The sequence below is a fragment of the Pelodiscus sinensis genome, chromosome 11 (assembly GCF_052426305.1).
Source record: "Pelodiscus sinensis isolate ZL-2025 chromosome 11, ASM5242630v1, whole genome shotgun sequence".
Classification (NCBI taxonomy): domain Eukaryota; kingdom Metazoa; phylum Chordata; order Testudines; family Trionychidae; genus Pelodiscus; species Pelodiscus sinensis.
Window position 1 is genome coordinate 43,641,819 of NC_143062.1, and position 19,394 is coordinate 43,661,212.

A 19,394-nucleotide genomic window follows, 5' to 3' on the forward strand; every position below is an offset into this window, starting at 1 on the left:
TTAGTCCTGCTGTCTCTCCCCCCATTTGCACGGGTCATGACAAAAGCATGACTGTGAGGATGTAACAGCGTGTAATACCATTGGTAGCACAGCGTTTTATACATTTTCTGCAGGTTTTTAAAAAATGTCTGAATTCAGCCAAAATTCTGACCAGGAAGTCAGAATCGAGGACATCGATGAAGATGAAATCTTAGGAAACTTATCCCCTGAAGAGCTGCAGGAGCTCCAGAGTGAAATGGAAGTCATGGCTCCAGACCCAAGAGTCCCAGTTGGAATGATACAGAAAGATCAGACGGAAAAAACTCCAACGGGAAACTTTGACCACAGATCACTTGTTGATTACCTGTATTGGCAGAAGGCCTCAAGACGCATACTAGAGGATGAGAGAGTTCCTGTCAACCTCTTGCCATCTGAGGTAATAAATGAGAATCATAACTTTTTATTAACCATCTGTTATAAGTCTTATTGTAACCATACTTTGCTAAAGATCAGGGCCTTTGTAACAGTAGGTTTCATGATTTTGTCTTCCTCTCCATTAGTTCCTTCTGCAAATGAAAGCACAGACTCATGTATGAATTTAAACTCTGTCAAATCTTGATTCAAAATTCTCTATAACTATAGAATCTAATTTTAAAGATTACCCCAGGGTTTTTATTTTTACTTTTTTTGCCCTAAATTATTCACTGCGCTTTCCAAAGACATTTTTACTTCATCAAAAACTATATAAAAGCAAATCACAAAATGTAACTCAAGCTTTTTATTTTTCTATAATATATAAATAATATATATATTTCTCTATAATATATAAATACATATCTATGTTGGATGGAGTGATTTACCCCAATAACTTTGATATAATTAAGATGGATTAATAAACTCTAAATTTTTGTGATAGTAATAATGAATAGACTTAATGTCACACTGAAAATGTCAGTCTTTTTGACTATGAGTTACATTCACTCCTAACTATGAGCCCAAACTTCATGGGCCAAATACTCAGCAGATGTAAATCAGACAAGTTAATGGAACTACGCTGAAATACACCAGCTGAGGATACAGTTATATGTTTTTTCATGGGCCATAATTCAAGGGTCCAACCCACCTCAGCAATGCACTTAAGCACATTCTTATGGCCCATTGACTTAGAATTAAGCGCATGCTTAAATACTTTGCTGAATTGGGGCCACAGTTATTATGCAGGCCAATTCTCACTGAATATAAGGGGAGATGTGCCTGTTGTAATGCATCAGGATTAGGACTTGTAGGAATTTTAAGTGACTCAAGGGAAAAACACAGTGTGACTTTAACCATCAGTCTGACCTTATATTAAGATGATTGTATTCTAGTACCTGTCAGTACAGTCTATCACTGAAATCCAGTAACAGATTGAATGTCCCAGTAGATTTTACAAAGACAATAAGTCGTCATTTGATCATGGTTGGCCTTTAACGGGTTCATATATAAATGTCCTTCCCTTTATACTTCGGGATGCTGAAAACTGTTGGTTTCTTTAACCTCTATTGTACAAGCAGAGATGAGTCTGAGTTGCACAGTTTCGATCCAGATTTGAACTATTCCAAAGTTGGGGGTTGTGTGGTTCATTCCCAGCTCTACAGCACATTAAATCTGTACTAACATTCTGTGGGGTTTAGCAATACAGCAAACACATAGAGCGACAAGAATGATTAAAGGTCTAGAGAACATGACCTATGAAGCCAGGCTTCATGAACTGGGCTTGTTTAGTTTGGAAAAAAGAAGATTAAGGGGGGACATGATAGCGGTTTTCAAATATCTAAAAGGGTGTCACAAGGAGGAAGGCGAAAATTTGTTCCTCTTGGTTTCTGAGGACAGGACAAGGAGTAATGGGCTTAAAGTGCAGCAGGGGAGGTTTAGATTGGACATTAGGAAAAAATTCCTAACTGTCAGGGTGGTCAAATATTGAAATAAATTGCCAAGGGAGGTGGTGGAATCTCCCTCTCTGAGATATTTAAGAACAGGTTAGATATCTGTCAGGGATGGTGTAGACGGAGCTTGATCCTGCCTTGAGGGCGGGGGGCTGGACTCGATGACCTCGAGGTCCCTTCCAGTCCTATTATTCTATGATTCTATAATGATTTATTTATATTTCAGCATCCCCTATTCTGTCGCTCCAGAACTTGACAAATAGCAACCTCTGCTGTTACAAAGGAGAAGTGAAGTATCATGGGTTATCCTGACCTCAGTGGGGCAGGACCGTGGCTACCATCCCTTGCTCTTGTACTTTCAAAGGGCCTGATCCTGCACTCATTTATATATAAATTCTTACCAGAGTCCATGGGAGTTTTAAGATGGACATGGACTCTCAGATTAGGCCTTCTGTCTAATTGCTTACTAATAGCAAGTTGCAGACAAAGTGAAAAGGATCCTGAGTAGCAAAATCTAGTTCTTACCCATCCAGAGGAAAGGACAAGAACATTACATTTTACATGAAATAGATCTTTAGGGAATGTGGCTTCATATTCCTTCCAGGAAGGTATGTCATTATTGATGCTAAAAGCACAGACCGTGCATGAAACAGTGTTGAGAAACCACTTTCCCCACCTAGAACACAAACGCAATTCAACTTTTATTCATCTACATCCCCAGTGGTGCCTCCTTAATGCTAAAACAAAAGACAGGACTATGCAGCACTTTAAAGACTAAGCAGTTAAAAGCAGTTTAAAGCTGTGTTAGTCTTTAAAGTGCTGCATAGTCCTGTCTTTCATTTCAGCAAGACCAGACTAACACAGCTACATCTCTATTACTATCCTTAATGCTAATGCTCCACAGAAGCCCAGACTCCTACGGCTTGGACACTAAAAGTTCTCCCATAATGTTTTCCTCTTTAGTCTTCAGTAGACTGAGCTATAGAGCCAATATCTAGAAATGTATCTCCAGGGGTTTTTTTGCTACATGAAAAACAAAGATTTATAGAAATACAATAGGCATTGTTATATCAGAGAAAATTAGGACTGATCTAAAAACCACCAATGGCAATAGAAAGATTTTTGTTGACATCAGTAGACTATAGAGCAGGAATCTGAGGGTATGTCTACACTTGCACCCTCTTTCGAGAGAGGGATGCAAATGAAGACATTCGAAATTGCAAATGAAGCCGGGATTTAAATATCCTACGATTAATTTGCATTATTGTGTTGTGGCAATTGAGTCGAAATAGTGCTATTTTGAAATAACAGATGTTGTTAAGACATAGTTATTTCGAAAGAAAACCCTTCTCTCTAAATAACTGGTAAACCTCATTGTATGAGAAATAAGGGTTATTTTGAGACAAGGGTTTTCTCTCGAAATAACCGCATCTACACCGCTTCTGTTATTTCGAAATAGCGCTATTTCAGAATAGCACCACAATGCGATTATGCAAATGAAGCGTGGGATATTTAAATCCTGGTTTCATTTGCAATTTTGAATGTCTTCATTTGCATCCCTCTCTTGAAAGAGGGTGCAAGTGTAGACATACCCTGAAAGAAGTTACTGACATTTGTGTAAAGTTTATATGAGAGATTGTTGAATAACAACAGTATTTAAGTAAGGAATTGTTCATAGAATCATAGAATACTAGAACTGGAAGGGACCTCAAGAGGTCCTCAAAACCAGTCCCCTGCCCTCACGGCAGGACCCAGTACCGTCTAAACCATCCCTGATAGGTGTCTTTCTAACTTGCTCTTAAATATCTCCAGAGATGGAGATTCCACAGCCTCCCTAGGCAACTTATTCCAGTGTTTGATCACCCTGACAGGAAGTTTTTCCTGATGTGTAACCTAAACCTCCCTTGCTGCAGTTTAAGCCCATTGCTTCTTGTCCTATCCTCAGAGGCCAAGGAGAACAATTTTTCTCTCTCCTCCTTGTGACACCCTTTTAGATACCTGAAAACTGCTATCATGTCCCCTCTCAGTCTTCTCCTTTCCAAATTAAACAAACCCAATTCTTTTAGTCTTCCTTCATAGGTCATGTTCTCTAGACCTTTAATCATTCCTGTTGCTCTTCTCTGGACCTTCTTCAGATTCTCCACGTCTTTCTTGAAATTTGGTGCCCAGAACTAGACACACTACTCCAACTGAGGTCTAATCAGCGCAGAGTAGAATGGAAGAATGACTTCTCGTATCTTGCTCACAACACTCCTGTTAATGCATCCCAGAATCATATTTGCTTTTTTGCAACAGTGCCACACGATTGACTCATATTTAGCTTGTGGTCCACTATAACCCCTAAATCCCTTTCTTCAGTACTCCTTCCTAGACAGTCGCTTCCCATTCTGTATGTGTGAAACTGATTGTTCCTTCCTAAGTGGAGCACTTTGCATTTGTCTTTATTAAACTTCATCCTATTTACCTCAGACCATTTCTCCAGTTTGTCCAGAAGATTTTGAATTATGAGCCTATCTTCCAAAGCACTTGCAACCCCTCCCAGCTTGGTATCATCTGCAATTTTAGTAAGTGTAATCTCTATGCCGATATCTAAATCATTGATGGAGATATTGAACAGACCTGGTCCCAAAACAGACCCCTGCAGAATCTCACTTGTTATGCTCTTCTAGCAGTTAATTCATACTCACGCCAGAAATACTATGAACATTGCTTCTTTTTTCAAAAAGTATTCTCTTATGTATTGGGGTATGTATTCTCTTATGTATTGGGGTACATCGACGGAGCCATGTAGATTAGGTTTCTAGACATAGGGAAATGAAGTGGTGATTTAAATAATCACCGCTTCATTTAAATCAAAATGGCTGCCGCACTGTGCCAATCAGCTGTTTGGCGGCACAGCATGGTAGTCCCCACACTCGACTGCACCATTATGCCTTGTGGAATGAGGCTTCCTTTGTCAACCGCGGAGCGTCCAGACTACCGCGCTGTGCTGCCAAACAGCTGATCGGCACAGCGCGGCAGCCATTTTGATGTAAATGAAACGGCGATTATTGAAATTGCCGCTTCATTTCCCTTTTTCGAGTACACTAATCTACATGGCTCCATCGACGGACCCTTGGAGGGAGGGAACAGATATGCTACACCCACTTGCTATGTTTTTATTTCTGTTCATAATGAATTTAACAAAACCATTTCAAATTATTTCAGCTATTAGCATTTTGTCTTCTGTAGAGAAACGCTGTAGAGAAGTTTGAAGAAAATGCTGGGGATATTGACAATATTGCTCAGAAAAGAATGGCAGGAGACACTACAGAAGATGACAGAAAAGAAACATGTTACAAAAATGAGCATGTTGCACAGGACAAGGCTGGTTCAACACAAAATTCGGGAGAAACAAATGAAGAAAGAAGCTATAGAAAGACAGAAGATGAGGAGGAGGAAGAAGAGGAGGGGGAGGAGGAATATGACAATGAAGAAGAAGAGGAAGAGGAGGAGGAGGAGGAGGAATCAGAAGAGGAGGACGAGGAAGAGGACGAGGAGGAGGAGGAGGAGGAGGATGAACAAGAATCAAGAATGAAGAAACCACATGGACATGAAAACGACAATAGAGATCAGGTAACTAAAGAGCCATGTACAGAATCAGGGGAAAAGCCAGAAAACGATGAGAAGAAAGTCTCAAAACTACAAATTCCAAAGAAGTTAGCTTTTGATACTAGCTTTATTAAATTGAGTGCAAGACCTTCAGGAAACCAGACCAATTTAGATGAGAGCTTGGAGAAGGTCCGGAAAAATGATCCAGATGTAAAAGAACTCAACCTGAACAACGTTGAAAACATCCCAAAGGAAATGCTGGTGGACTTTGTGAATGCCATGAAAAAAAACAAGCATGTAAAAACATTTAGTTTAGCCAATGTGGGAGCAGATGACAATGTAGCTTTTGCTGTGGCCAACATGCTACGTGAAAACAGGAGCATCACTACTCTAAATATTGATTCAAATTTTATCTCGGGCAAGGGAATTGTTGCAATCATGAGATGTCTGCAGTATAATGAGACGTTAAGTGAACTGCGTTTCCACAATCAGAGGAACATGTTGGGCCATCAAGCTGAAATGGAAATTGCCAGGCTTCTAAAAGCCAACCCTAAGCTGCTGAAGATGGGCTATCACTTCGAACTTCCAGGCCCCAGGATGGTAGTTACCAATCTGCTCAGCAGAAATCTTGACAGACAAAGACAAAAAAGGCAAGAAGAACAAAAACAGCAGCAATTAAAAGAGCAAAGAGAGTTAATAGCCATGTTAGAAAATGGACTAGGATTACCTCCTGGGATGTGGGAATTGCTGGGGGGACCAATGCCTGATGTAAGGATGTGTAGCTCAATACAAGCCCCCAAGCCACCTGTCCCTAAAATTATGCCTATGAGCAGGAAAAATGAACCTGCAAGAAAGCCGCCCCCTGAAAAAGAGAGCAATGAGGAACCTGCCTCCTTCAAAACGGTTAAACTCAAGAGAACTCAGCGCAAGCCCACTATTCCAGAATACGTGGAACCCGCTGAAAAAACGAGTCTCAAAGATGTGATCAAGACTCTTAAACCAGTCCCAAGAAAACGACCACCTCCTCTGGTTGAGGTAACCCCAAGAGAGAAGCTCTTAAATGACATTCGTCAGAGTAACGTTGCTTATCTTAAACCGGTAAGTGTACAAGAAACAGCATGGTAGCAACAGGCAAATTCTATTTTAAGGGCTTCTACAAAAGTAACTACAAAAATTGTGAGCTTATTCATTTTCAGGCACATAAACACACGTTTGTGGTATGCAAGCTGGCATTTTTGTGAACAGATTTTGAGCTTTAGTGACATGGGCATCCCACAGCCTAGGCAGGGGAAGGCATTGTCCCGCCCATGCTCCGCCCCCAGAACACCAGCTGTAGGCATTCTGGGGGCGAGTGTTGCTGCCCCCAGTGCCCACCTTCCCTGTGCTCTGGGGCCAGAGAGGCTGGGGTGGACGTGCACTCCCTCCCTCCCTGTGGAGGAGTGGGGCTGTAAGTGAGGCTGGGGGCCTGCCTCCCCCAGCCGTAGCTGCGCTGACCACCTATCATTAGTCACTTGTTCCTATACGCACAAATCTGATGTTTGCACAGGCAAATTAATGCACCCACACATTCTGCAGGTGCAATTATTAATGCCTGGTCAAGAGTTGGCTGCTGTGCTTTATGGAAAGATTCATCATCATTTTAAAATTAAGTTCATATGTGTTTATGGAATTTTGATAAAGGCTTTGTTAGTTGCCTCGTGGGCCATTATGAACTGTTACATTAATTCATAGTTTAATTCACACACCTCACATTTCAATAACTTCACTTCTGGCATGAGCAAGTGTATCAGCATTGAAATCAAGGGAGACAGGTCCTCTTTCAGCCATGGTGAAGTTGGTGTGTGAAATGTTAATAATGCGCATGCATTTAACAAAATAATATAGCAGCCTTTGCCCTCTGTATATCATTTTAATGACTGGACTCATTCCTGTTCCAAGTCAGTGGCAAAATTCTTGGCAACAGGAGTAATATCTGAGTCTGCTGTGCAGATTTTACAGACTATGGAGCAAAACTATGAAAAGGACTAGTGATTTGGGATACTCCCATATCTGAGCATCCAACGTGAAATATTTTGAGGCTGACTTTCAGAGAGTGGTAAGCCCTCAACCTCACAAAACCAGACCCCTTTCAGAAGACTCAAAATCCTAGCCTTTATGTCAGGGGTGGGGAACCTTTTCTGGGTCAGGGGCTGCTGACCCACAGAAAAATCAGTTGGGGGCAAAAAAAATCCCCCCTCAACTCCTCACTGACGTGGCTCCCGACACTCTCCACATTCTCCTCGCATACTAGAGCCTAGTGGGGCCTAGGCTAGTAGATTTTGTGTGCTCTAGCCCCGCAGGGAGGCAGCAGGGGGCTGGAGCGCCAGTGTGGACTCCCCAATGTGGGGGGGAGCCCTGAGCCTCAGGCTGGATCCAGGCAAGCCAAGGGCCACATCCAGCCCCCAGGCCTTAGGTTCCTCGCCCCTGCTTTATGTTTAATGTTCTGTTCTCCTAGGCTGTCTCTACACTGGCGTGATCTTGCGCCAAAACTTGCTGCCCATCTACACTGGCCCCGTGTTCTTGCGCAAGTAAACTGACGTGCTAATGTATAAAATCAGGGCTTCTTGCACCAGAAATCTGACGCTCCCGCTCAGGAATAAGCCCTTTTGTGCAATTGTTCTTGCACAAGAGGCCAGTGTAGACACGCAACATGAATTTCTTGCGCAAGGAAGCCCTATGGTTAAAATGGCCATCAGAGCTTTCTTGCGCAAGAAAGCGTCTACACTGGCATGGATGCTCTTGAGCAAAAGCACATGCCAGTGTAGACGCTCTCTTCTGGAAGAGTTCTTGCACAAGAAGCTGCCAGTGTAAACGTAGCCCCCTAGAGTCTAATACAGACCCCGTAGCTCTTACGTAAGTGATCAGGCCCATTAAATTCTGTGAAAATAATCATTCAAATGGAATTGCTTGTGTGACTAAGGAATAGCCCCATGAGCAAGGGTGTGGAGGATCCATCCTAAATTGCCAAAAGGTGCCATTCCGGTTTCTCAAGTATTTGACACCTGCTTCAGAACTTCCTCTGATTTTTTTTCCAATGTATTCATTTTTTCAAAATGACAGGAGATATTGTGGTCTCATTTACATGTATAAAAACTCAGTGTTGAATTGAATTACAGAGGCATAACTGAGGCAAGAATCTGGCCTGACGTGAAAGAAGATGAGAGGACTTAAAATGCCCTCTGCCTGTACATTAAAGGGTTAATGCTTCCACTCTGTCCCTAAATCATATCGCTGGAGTTTTTAATACTGCAGTGGCAAGGATTATTCAAAGACTGATTTAGCTGTAAAGAAAGGCAGTCCTCGGGGCTTCTGACCTTTAGATTGGTGAATAAGTGTTGTATCTTGGATCTTGTCTCATTGCTAGAACTACTCACAGCTCTGAGTGCCAACCTTGGGTCAGACTGTCAGAAAACCAGGCAGACACCCCAAACGGCTAGTGTGTTCCATGATCAGATTTCTCCAAGCCAGTCAAAAATGTGAACTCCTGGATCACTATACCAGTCTCACCATGGACAAGAGAGATTCCTTAGGCTCGCCATTGTAATCTGGCCACTCAGACAAACTTGGTTTTGTGATAAAAGTTTATATAAACCAAAAATCAGATCAAGTTCCTCCCCGTTCCAAAGGATGGGCCACTTACCACAGATCAATTTGGTACTCTGGATCTCACCCCATAGACAATGCTGGCAGCCCATTCTTTAGGAAACTAATTGAAAATTTATTAGCTAAGAAATGAGTTATTTAGAGATTAAAGCTGGTAAAATACATGTACAAGCGAGTCAGCCTTTGTAAGTGGAAAATGAAAAGCTTTTCAGGGTTATCCAGAATCACGCTGGGGATCTCCATCTTCTTCTCTAGACATTCCACCCCGTTAGAATCCAACAGAAGACAATCTGAACAATGTTGTTACCCACATGGGCCAGTAAATTGTCATTGTCCAATGCAATGAGCCATGCTTTGAAGCTAGCACTCTTCTTTATTTACATTTCCAAGCCTCCAGTCACATTTGTACATAATATGTAACAGCAAACAAAGTCCTTCATTAGTTTTCATGAAGTTCGCATATCAAGTATATTCCCATACTTTTGATCTAGGGTTAATTACACACACACTTTTGATCTAGGGTTAATTACTTACAGGGACATACATAATGTAACATGATAGCAATCAATAGGTAATAAATCGTAAAGCCAATGCCATTAACATTTCCTTTGAATTATATTGATATGCAAGTGAATTGACCTGACTACACTACAGGATGCTCCTTTGATTTCTATTAGCTTATGAGTGACTTAGCCTTTAATCCTATCCTGAGCTGCACCAGGGTAGACTGTGTCACACATTGGATAAATAATAGAGGGCCTGCTTTTTAGTACATTCAGCTGTATGCTCAACAAATATCCACACAATTGCATGTCTGAGCAGGGGATGTTTCCCACAGGGACTGGGGTTCCCAATTACGAACATTATCTAATTTCATTTCCCCCTAGAGAAAATGGTAGCATCACAGTGGTTGTAGCCACAATAGCATAATACGTATGTTTTTGCTAGGAATAATTCATCCTAAAATATTTGGGAGACCCAAGCTGCAATATTGCCAACCTCAAGTCTTCAAAAATCACCAGTTACGCTGCCGCAAAATAACAGATTTGCATTTCTTTTTATTTGCCTCCTGATTTTTGAGCCTTTCAGGGTTGCATTTGTGAGCTTTTGTCCACAACCAAAAGGGATAGAAATGTACTTTAAGGGGAAGAGATTGTGTGAGAGAGAGATTATTACTTAATAACAAGACTCCACAAGCCAAGACTTTCAGAAACCATCAAATATCAGGAGGACTGGCTACCCTAGGGCTGGTCTTTGGGTTCTTGTTCATTATTGTGCTATTTTCTTTCCCTCATTCCAACTGGGAGAGCTTTTTCTGCTGGTTCTGCCCTTAACTGGAAGAGCTCAGATGCCAGCCATGAGAACACAAGCAATGTGTGAAAAGAGCAGGAATGTATTTCCAGGCAAATCTCCTGCCTACTGAAAAACGTGGGAACTGCCTACTGAAAAAGTTGGTGTGCACCCGAGCTACGTCCTTATGAGGTGTGCATGGCTCAAATATTTTCAGCTGGATCCAGGCCCACCTGTTAATCAGTGAGGTCAGCCATTGCATATATATTCAAGTGTGTCTTTTCCAGTGCTACATGAGTTGTTGCCCAAGGTACAAAGTCAAGCAATATATTCTGCATCCACTGGTGGTTCTGTTCACTGAAGCTCCCGGGTCACTGCCCATAAGGTATATTAATGCCTGCCTCTGTACAGGAAGTCCCCAGGTTACGTACAAGATAGGGACCGTAGGTTTGTTCTTAAGTTGAATTTGTATGTAAGTCGGAAATGGTACATATTGTAGGGGAAACTCTAGCCAAACATTTCTCCAGAGCTCAGTTTTATTCTCCCACACCTCACTTCCCTCAGTCCTTTATTCTCAAGGTGAGGTGTCCGCGTCTCCCTAGTCTGCTGGGGGGGGGGGCTCTAGCTTCGCGTCTCCCTGGTCTGCTGGGGGGAAGCAGCTAGTGCGGGGTTGCCTCACCCCGTTTGTAAGTAGGGATCCGATGTAAGTCGGATCCGTGTAACCCGGGGACTGACTGTAATATCCACTCCATGCATCTGACAAAGTGGGCTTTTGCCCATCAAAGCTTATGCCCAAATAAATCTATTAGTCCCTGAGGAGCCACAGGACTCATCATTGTTTTTGCGAATACAAACTAACATGGCTATCTCCCTGACATTTGTCTCCAGACTATGTGTTTGGGGGATGAGAATTCCTCCCTTTGTGAGCCCTCTATGGGAAAGTGCTACATCTGGGACAATTGGCATTATTGAGCAATAAAGTACAGCTTTGTGAATTCTGAGAGAGACTAATGTACCAGGAACTTCTTAACCGTTATTTTCTCAACAATGAGTGGTCCTGTGGCACCTTAGGGGCTAACCAAAATACACAGAATCATGAACTTTCTTGGGCAAACCCCATTTCAGATGAATTGGAGTGGAAATAATAGAAACCAAGATCGATAGATATAAAATAACAGCAAAAGCAGTACTTGTTGATTGTCGGACCCGTGTTAATGAAACTAATTAAGTGTGCTGGATGTGTCCCATATATGGTTTTTGATGTGGAAGTGCAGATGTTAAAGGCAGAAGAAACTGGCTTTTTAATGTGTTTTGCCCACAATAGCTCATGAGTCTAAATATTTTGTTTAGTCTCTGAGAAGCTGTAGGAGTACTTGTTATTTTCAAAGTTACACACTAACCCAACTACCCCACTGAGATTCATTATATTCACAGGATTTCCTGTTGCATTGGCAGTACTTTGATGTTACTAGCTGATTATAATATGCACACTTATTTTTGGAGAGAAGAAAGGTAAGACAGATTTTCCAGCCACTAAAATGTCTTCCTATTTGTCTTGTACAGGTACCAGTGCCAAAAGAGCTAGAGTAAAACACCAGATTCGCCTGAAGGAAACAACCGGAAATAAAGACTATTCAAGTTTTACCTACAGTTGTTTCAAAGGATGCTTTTTTGAGAAGTAGGTGGTAGATATGGACCTGGGGGAACAATGCTTGTAACATGCAGTCAGTTTATATAACAGTGAAAAAGGGCAGAATTGAGCAAGTCAATGCTAACAGGATTTCCATCAGTTATCAAGTAACAGTGATGCCCTGTTATAATCTCTGTCTGCCACTTGGATTCTAGTCTCCCGTTTGTTCATACCTATTTGCCCAGCTGCAGTAATAACATAACAGGTTTTACTGATTGGGTCCATGAACACTATTGCTTACACGGTACTTTTTGCTGTTAAATTCTCCTGCAACACAACAGTGCCTTGTGACTTGTTTTCTTTACACACACCCAACTTCTTTTTCACGCAGCTGTATGCTACTGCTTTGTCACAAAGAAAACACATGATTTCTATCTACCAACTTAATTTTCAGTCCAGAATTATTTATTTTTACACTGAGTGAACATTAAACAAACAAAAAAAAGCAAAAATGCTCTCTCTAGAAGACAGTGCAGTGAGCATTTCTCCCATAACAAACTGCAGGAGTTTGAGAGCAAAATGGCTGCCATCTCAGCAAACAGGCAGACTTCTTAGAAACTTAAAGGCACAGTACACAGGACAAAAAAAAAGTCATAACCATTTCAAATGTCATATGCCGTTTCTGGCAAGTATTCCCTCTGGTTAGCATTTAAAATATGAAGCCATGAGCTGTTTTGGGAGCTGCAAGATCATCATTCTTCTGGCAGATTCTCTGTCCTTGCGATAACCCTGAGCCACTTCTCCACCACAATGTGCATAGGCCACACATTGCAGTCACTTTCTGAGAATAGAACTGGACTGTTTCAAATGTCCTTCAATACCACTGATAAACTGGCCAGAGGAGTTGCTGCTGAGTACTGTTGGGCCCTTGCCCTCTTTGCTCAGCTCAGGGCGCCTAAGCTGCCAGCCAGGTTGAGGAAGGAACCGAATGTCACACTTGCATGGCGACTGCAGTGCTGAGTTCTAGCTAGAGGTTAACTGCACTCATCCTCCTACACAAGTTCGTGGTTTCTAAATATTTCTGATGGGGGGGGGGGGTGTTTTAAATGGTCAAAACTACGAGCCCCCATTCTGTACCATCCAAGCACTCACAGAACGTGCCCAGGAGCGGGTAATTTGTGGTGCTGGGACTCACTCTCCCAAAGCCTGTAAAATCCTCCTCAGTGTGTCTCTATTGAATCTCTTTTCTGGAAACTTTGCCTTTTCTACTAGGCATGCTAGAGGATTCCCCTGCTTCAGTCTGTTCGCCATCCTCTCTGCTCTTTCCCTTGTGTTGGTTACGCTTTCTGCTTGAGTCACCATCTGCCAACTCTTCTCTTGCTCCCCACAAAACACCACCCCATCCAAACCATTGCTGGCTTCCTCTGCCTCTAGTAGCTTAGGGCAGGTCTGCACTCTGGGGACAGGTTGATCTAAGCTACCCAATTTATGTGAGTAGTGTAACTCACATCAAGGTAGCCTGGCTCTACTTACCGCAGGGTCTACACCATGCTGGATCGACAGAAGAAACTCTCCTGCTAACTCCCCTTACTCATCTCGTTCTGATGGCGTACAAGCGGCAGTTGAATTATGTCTATGCTAATCGACCTTCCCCACTGCTGGATCGATGGCAGCCCCATTGATCCAGCACAGTGTGAGGATATGGCCTAAGACACAGATGTGGGTCTTACTCTTCTTCCCTTTTTGGGTCTGCCTACTTCTGCTACTCAGTTCTTCTTATCTGCATGTTCTTGGCCATCTGATAACCTTAAGTCTCCTTTCCACAGCTTCTTTGGTGGCTCCTCATTCTGATCCACCAATGCTCTACATAATCTTCTGCCAGCCAGCTTGCATCTCTCTTACACAATCCATGTTCCTTTCCCAAACATCTTTCCTCCCACTCAGTGTCATATCCTACTGCCCCATATAAGGAACAGTTGCCCTCTTCATGCCAACCAACCAGGGCCGTCCTTAGGCATACGCGGACTACACAGCTGCATGGGGCACCACTGTGCCCCAAATTAAGTAGTGTCCTATGCTGTGTATGCCTAGCACCTGCAGAGGACAATGCTTACTCAAGTAGCCTCATCCCTCTTCCTACAGCCTACTGAAGCCCAACCCCCCGGCCTTTCGCCCTCTACTTCACCTCCCAGCCCCAGCGATCCCAACCTCCCAGTTCCAGTGGGCTGCACCACTCTCCCTTCCACCTGTTCCCCCACCAACCTTCAAGGCCTGTTTCTGTTCTCACAGCCTTCCCCTGCAGAGTTGCTGCCCCTTCCATGGCAGGGAACTTTGGGCTGCAGGTGTTTGGGCTGTGTAGGACACCAAAATTCATAAACACGGCCCTGCAATTCCTGCTCTTTCAAACACACCCTTCCAACTTGGTTCACCTCCCCTCCCTCTCCTTCAAGGGCACATCTTGCCTACGTTTTTCTTTGGAAAGGAAATTATGCAAATTTGCATATCTTCTTCTAATCACTTTTTCTAAAGAGGTTTTTTTTCAAAAAAAGCAAGTATTCTAGACACGGTTCTTTCAGGGGAAAAAAACAAACCCTTTTTCAAAAGAACCCTCCCCGAAAAAAAAAAGAGGTTTACAGCAGTCTGTTGAAAAACGGGTTTTTCGGGGGCGGGGAACCACACACACCACACCTCTTTTGAAAATAGTTGGAAGATATGCAAATTTGCTCTATCTTCCGAAAGAGAAATGTTGTCTAGATGCACCCCAACTGAGCTGCTGTCTGAGTCCCTTTAAGGCTCTCCAAGGCAGACAGGAAACACCACTGACTGTAAGGGACTATATGAATGTACAGCCCTCTATGCGACTTTTTTTTTAACTCTGATTCAAATACTGCTTGAGCAAATGTTTAGAGGAAAGGAGCTTTACTTTATCTCTCATGGACAGCCGTTGAAAAGACTCGTCTCACATGGAAAGGGCCAGAGCTGTAGTCTTGCTCTTCAAACTGAACTAGCAGAAAAAAGAGGCACAGTTTGTGCTCCACCTAAGTTGCACTTGCTGCAAGAATCAGGGATGGGCTAGAGTGGCTTTGAGCCACCTTAGGCATACAGGCCCCTCTGGAGGGAAGTGGGGGTCCTGGCCATAAATCCTAGTGGTTAGTGCCTACCACAGCCAGCCAGAGGGGGTGAGGGAGGACAGAGCTGCTGTAGTGGTCCTAGGACCCAAGCAGTGCCCTACCTGAAGGGAATGCTCCCAGTGTCAGTTCAGCCATAAAAATCTGCCTTATCAGGCTACCAACAGGCCTGGCAAAAGGGGCAACAGCAGCAGTGGCTGGAGCCCTGTATGGCCTGCTCTGGGCAGCACTGAAGGACTGGTGGAAGGAGGCTAGCCGCCAGCCCTGCCCCTTCCAGGCAGTGGTGGATATAGGGCAGGGCGAGCGGGGTGGCTGCCCCAGGCCCCATGCTTCAATAGGCCCCACGCACGCGCTACTACTTGTCGACCGTGGCCATGGCCCATGCACGAAATTGTGTCGCCTGGGCCCCGGCAAACTCTCATCCGCCCTTGCTTCCAGGAGCGCAGGGCTGAGCTCTCTTCCCCCCCCCCCACACTCTTTGCCCAGGGAGTCGGCCATTCTCTAGGACCCCCCTGTGGATAGTATATCAGGCCCATAATATTCATGCAAAATCATCTACAATGGGCAGTAAGAAATGGGGGCAGCAAGTGAGCCATGGGAGCAGCCCTGCACTCAAAACCTGGCAGGATAGTTAAGCATGTGAAAGAAAATGGCAACCCTACCCTTTCTGTGAAGGGGAGGGAGCGGGGAGAACATGCAACTTCCCATTGTTTCCTTGTGCGAGCGCGCAGGTGGGACCGTGGTAAGTAACCCCTGCGGAGGCAGGAATTGGTCCCACGCGCTGAAAGATGTATAAGGGCACTATCTGCAGAAAAGATTAGAACTTGCTCTTCTCAGCGGCATCAACAGAACCGTGACCTGTGATGCCAAGTGAAAGGTAGGTAGAGCCTAAGAAACAGCTATACAAAAATGGTGCTTTCTGAAATAAGCAAGGGAAACTGCCAAAACAAGTTGGCTGCTATTCCCATCTCCTACCCATTCAGAGAGCATAGAGAAGCGAATAGCACGAGGCAGACTCCCATCACCCCCCCAGTAAAACCCTGCTCCACTGGAGGACTGGTTTGTCTCAAAGCAGAGACTCACCCACCTTTATCCACATTGCACTGAACCTCAGGGATAGAAGTGGCACTGAAAAGTCATCAAGTCCAGTCCCCTGCATTCAAGGCAGGGCCAAACACCATCAGATCATCCCTGACAGATGTTTGTCTAACCTGCTCTTAATCTCCCCTGATAGAAATTCCATCATCTCCCTAGACAATATATTGCAGTGTTTAACCATCCTGGGAGTTGGGACATTCTTCCCCTAGTGTCCAACCTAAACTTTCTTTCCTGCAATTTAAGCTTATTGCCTCTTGTCCTATCAGCAGCTGTTAAGGAGAATAATTTTTCTCCCTCCTCCTTGTAGGTACTTAAAAGTTATCATGTCCCTTCTCACTCTTCTCTAGAAGAAACAAACCCAGTTCTTTCAAGCTTCCCTCATAGGTTACGTTTTCTAAACCTATAAATCATTTTTCTAGCTCTTCTCTGGATCTTCCTCCAATTTGTGCACATCTTTCTTGAAGATCATCTATTACCATCTTGCATTCTCTTTTTAAAAGGAAAGATGTCCCATAGTTCATTGTGTTGTGCTCTTGTTATATGTAAAGTCAGGACTCTAGTTCAAACAGAACCACGCAGCCAGAAATTCACAACACATGCTGCATCGTGTTATTGTTCAGTAGTGTGATCTTGTTTAAAGTGTCTGTCTTACATTTGATTTAATAAAAAAAAAATCCATGCCAGCAGTTTTATCAATTGTTAAAGTTTATTCTTCACAACCTAATTTCTTAAAATTCTACAATATAACCCTATTGTCATGAAGTAATAGGCTAGTATCTTCTATCAGTGTAGCAATAAGTACTCATCAAAATCTAAATTTACTACAGGTACAAGAAAGGAGCAGGTCATTGCTGCTAACCCTGGAATATATACATAGCAAGTTACTTCCAGTAAATACTGATAACTCATGAATAGTTGCATGGAATGAGGGGTTCAGACTCCTAAACAACTCATTTAGGAGTGGTATCAGATGTGCACACATCTAAATACACATGAGTTTTGAAAAGGTTTTTGGGATATCTGCTATACCTGCCCAGTAAGTCAAGTCAGTTACAGATCAATACTTCATAAACAAGGGAGGAGAGATGCAAGAGTGATGGTTACACACTATGTTAATCTGCATACATTTTAGGTAGCACAGACTGCAGTCAAGCTGGAGTTTACTGAAGAGGATACTTGTAATTACTTTGAAGAGCTATTGTTACATGAATGTGGGATTGGTTCTAGGAATATGAAAATTATTTATCAGTCCGAAATCTAGTGTTTCCCTTGAACAGAGCCAGGAGTGAATAAAATTAGCAAGATGTAGGCTTTAGCAATTGCATTAAAAATAATAATAATAAAAAACCACCCCACACAAACAAAACTTTGGAAGAGTGTCAGATCATAATGGGAACACTGAAATAAGTCCTAAAACTCTTTCAAGGGGCATTTAAAACAAAAAACAAAAAAACCCAGAACTCTATCCTAGCTAGAAAGTGTCCTAGTTTAATAAAAAAAAGGGGGGGGGGGGAACCTAAACACACACACACAAAGAAGAACTCTTACCCAAAATCCTGGTTCTATTGAAAGCAATGGCAAAACTTCCATGGATTTCAGTAGAGACTAGATTTCACTGATACACATGTGCTTCTTACTGAATTCAGTCAAATTTGCACAGGTGTATTGTGCCCAGGGCTCTAATTCGCAGACGTTGCTCATTTAGACTTTGATTGTCTGCCATAAACAATAATACATTTTGTAAACAGACTAGGGAATGTGAGAGGCAAGGGAGAAGTTTACTGATGTGCTCTAGTCAATTTACTCTCTCCATTTGCTACTTCTGATAAGATGGCTTAAACATTGCCCATTTGAAAAAGGTGGTAGGAGGAGGATACCATCTAGAAGTTTTGAGGGGAGTGCAGGGGAAGGAAAAGGAAAGTTAAAAAAAAAAAATAATTTGCAGAGCTTTCAGCCAATCCTGACTCTGCCAGATTTGTTATATGACAGTTGTAGCCAACCAGTCCTGCACTCAACTTCACCCCATCACTCTAAATAAAGTGCATGATTAACACTTACACATTACTGGCTACCAAGAACAGGTTCAGAGACTGTAATTCATGTTTGTTCACTCCAGAGAACAAATGATCTATACCATTAGTGCATGTGTGCGTGCACGCATAAGTAACACTGACACTTATTCTCTCCTCCCTAGAGGAGCCTTGATTAGCTTTGTGTACCTGTATCTTGCCAATCTGTACAGTATGTGCATCTCAGACAAACGGAAAACAAGCTTTGACAAGAGTAAACAGCAACTAAATTCCTGCAACAGAGAATACCACCAGATTACGTGCACCTTATTCCTTCACTTTAGCAATGTAGTCAGCCAGTTTGTTGATGCTCTCTTCCTGCTGTTCAAGTGCATCCAGCACTATGCCCATAGGGGTCTTCTTCAATCCTATTCCTTCCATTTTATTCTCCAGTTTGTTCTTTATGTTCCGAAGCCTCAGAGAAGCATGGATAAACGTCACTAAGAACAGAAATACAGGTTTGTGAACACATAGCCTCCCCCCCTTTAATACCTGGCTCTTTACTGAAGCAAAAACACAGGACTATGTAGCACTTTGAAGACTAACAAGATGGTTTATTAGATGATGAGCTTTCATGGGCCAGACCCACTTCCTCAGATCAAATAGTGGATCAAATATTTGATCTGAGGAAATGGGTCTGGCCCACGAAAGCTCATCATCTAATAAACCATCTTGTTAGTCTTCAAAGTGCTACATAGTCCTGTATTTTGCTTCAGCTACACCAAACTAACACGGCTACATTTCTATGGCTCTTTACTGAATCTCAAAGCCCTTGGAAGGAAGCCAGTGGTCCTTTGTAAAATGAGCAGACATCCAAAGATAGGAAGCTGGAAGTCTAACACGTATGTACTGCTACGGTCTACCTAAGAAATTGTACATGTCCTACTGCCAATATAGTGTATTGCTCTTAATGTAAGACGATACATTTCTTCAAGTTTCCCTTGCTAGCAATCTTGGAAGTCAATAGTGTAAGATTAGTCTTGGGACAAATTTAAAACCTCAAAATTTGAATATATTAAGTGAAGCCAAGAATTAGTTCAGG

At 42.8% G+C, this 19,394-nt stretch overlaps 2 protein-coding genes across 2 annotated transcripts in view; one reads left to right on the forward strand and one right to left on the reverse strand.

Moving 5' to 3' along the window:
- Positions 1-18,157, forward strand: LMOD3 (leiomodin 3). Its single transcript, XM_075938570.2, has 3 exons — positions 1-415; positions 5,136-6,593; positions 11,991-18,157. The coding sequence occupies exons 1-3, from the start codon at positions 125-127 to the stop codon at positions 12,015-12,017; spliced, it is 1,776 nt and encodes a 591-aa protein (XP_075794685.2). The 5' UTR covers positions 1-124; the 3' UTR covers positions 12,018-18,157.
- Positions 16,971-19,394, reverse strand: part of ARL6IP5 (ARF like GTPase 6 interacting protein 5) — a 16,077-nt gene continuing 13,653 nt past the window's right edge. Inside the window, exon 3 of the mRNA XM_006120013.5 lies at positions 16,971-18,792. Coding sequence (XP_006120075.1) covers positions 18,620-18,792 — 173 coding nt within the window. The 3' untranslated portion in view covers positions 16,971-18,619. The remainder of the gene's footprint in view (positions 18,793-19,394) is intronic.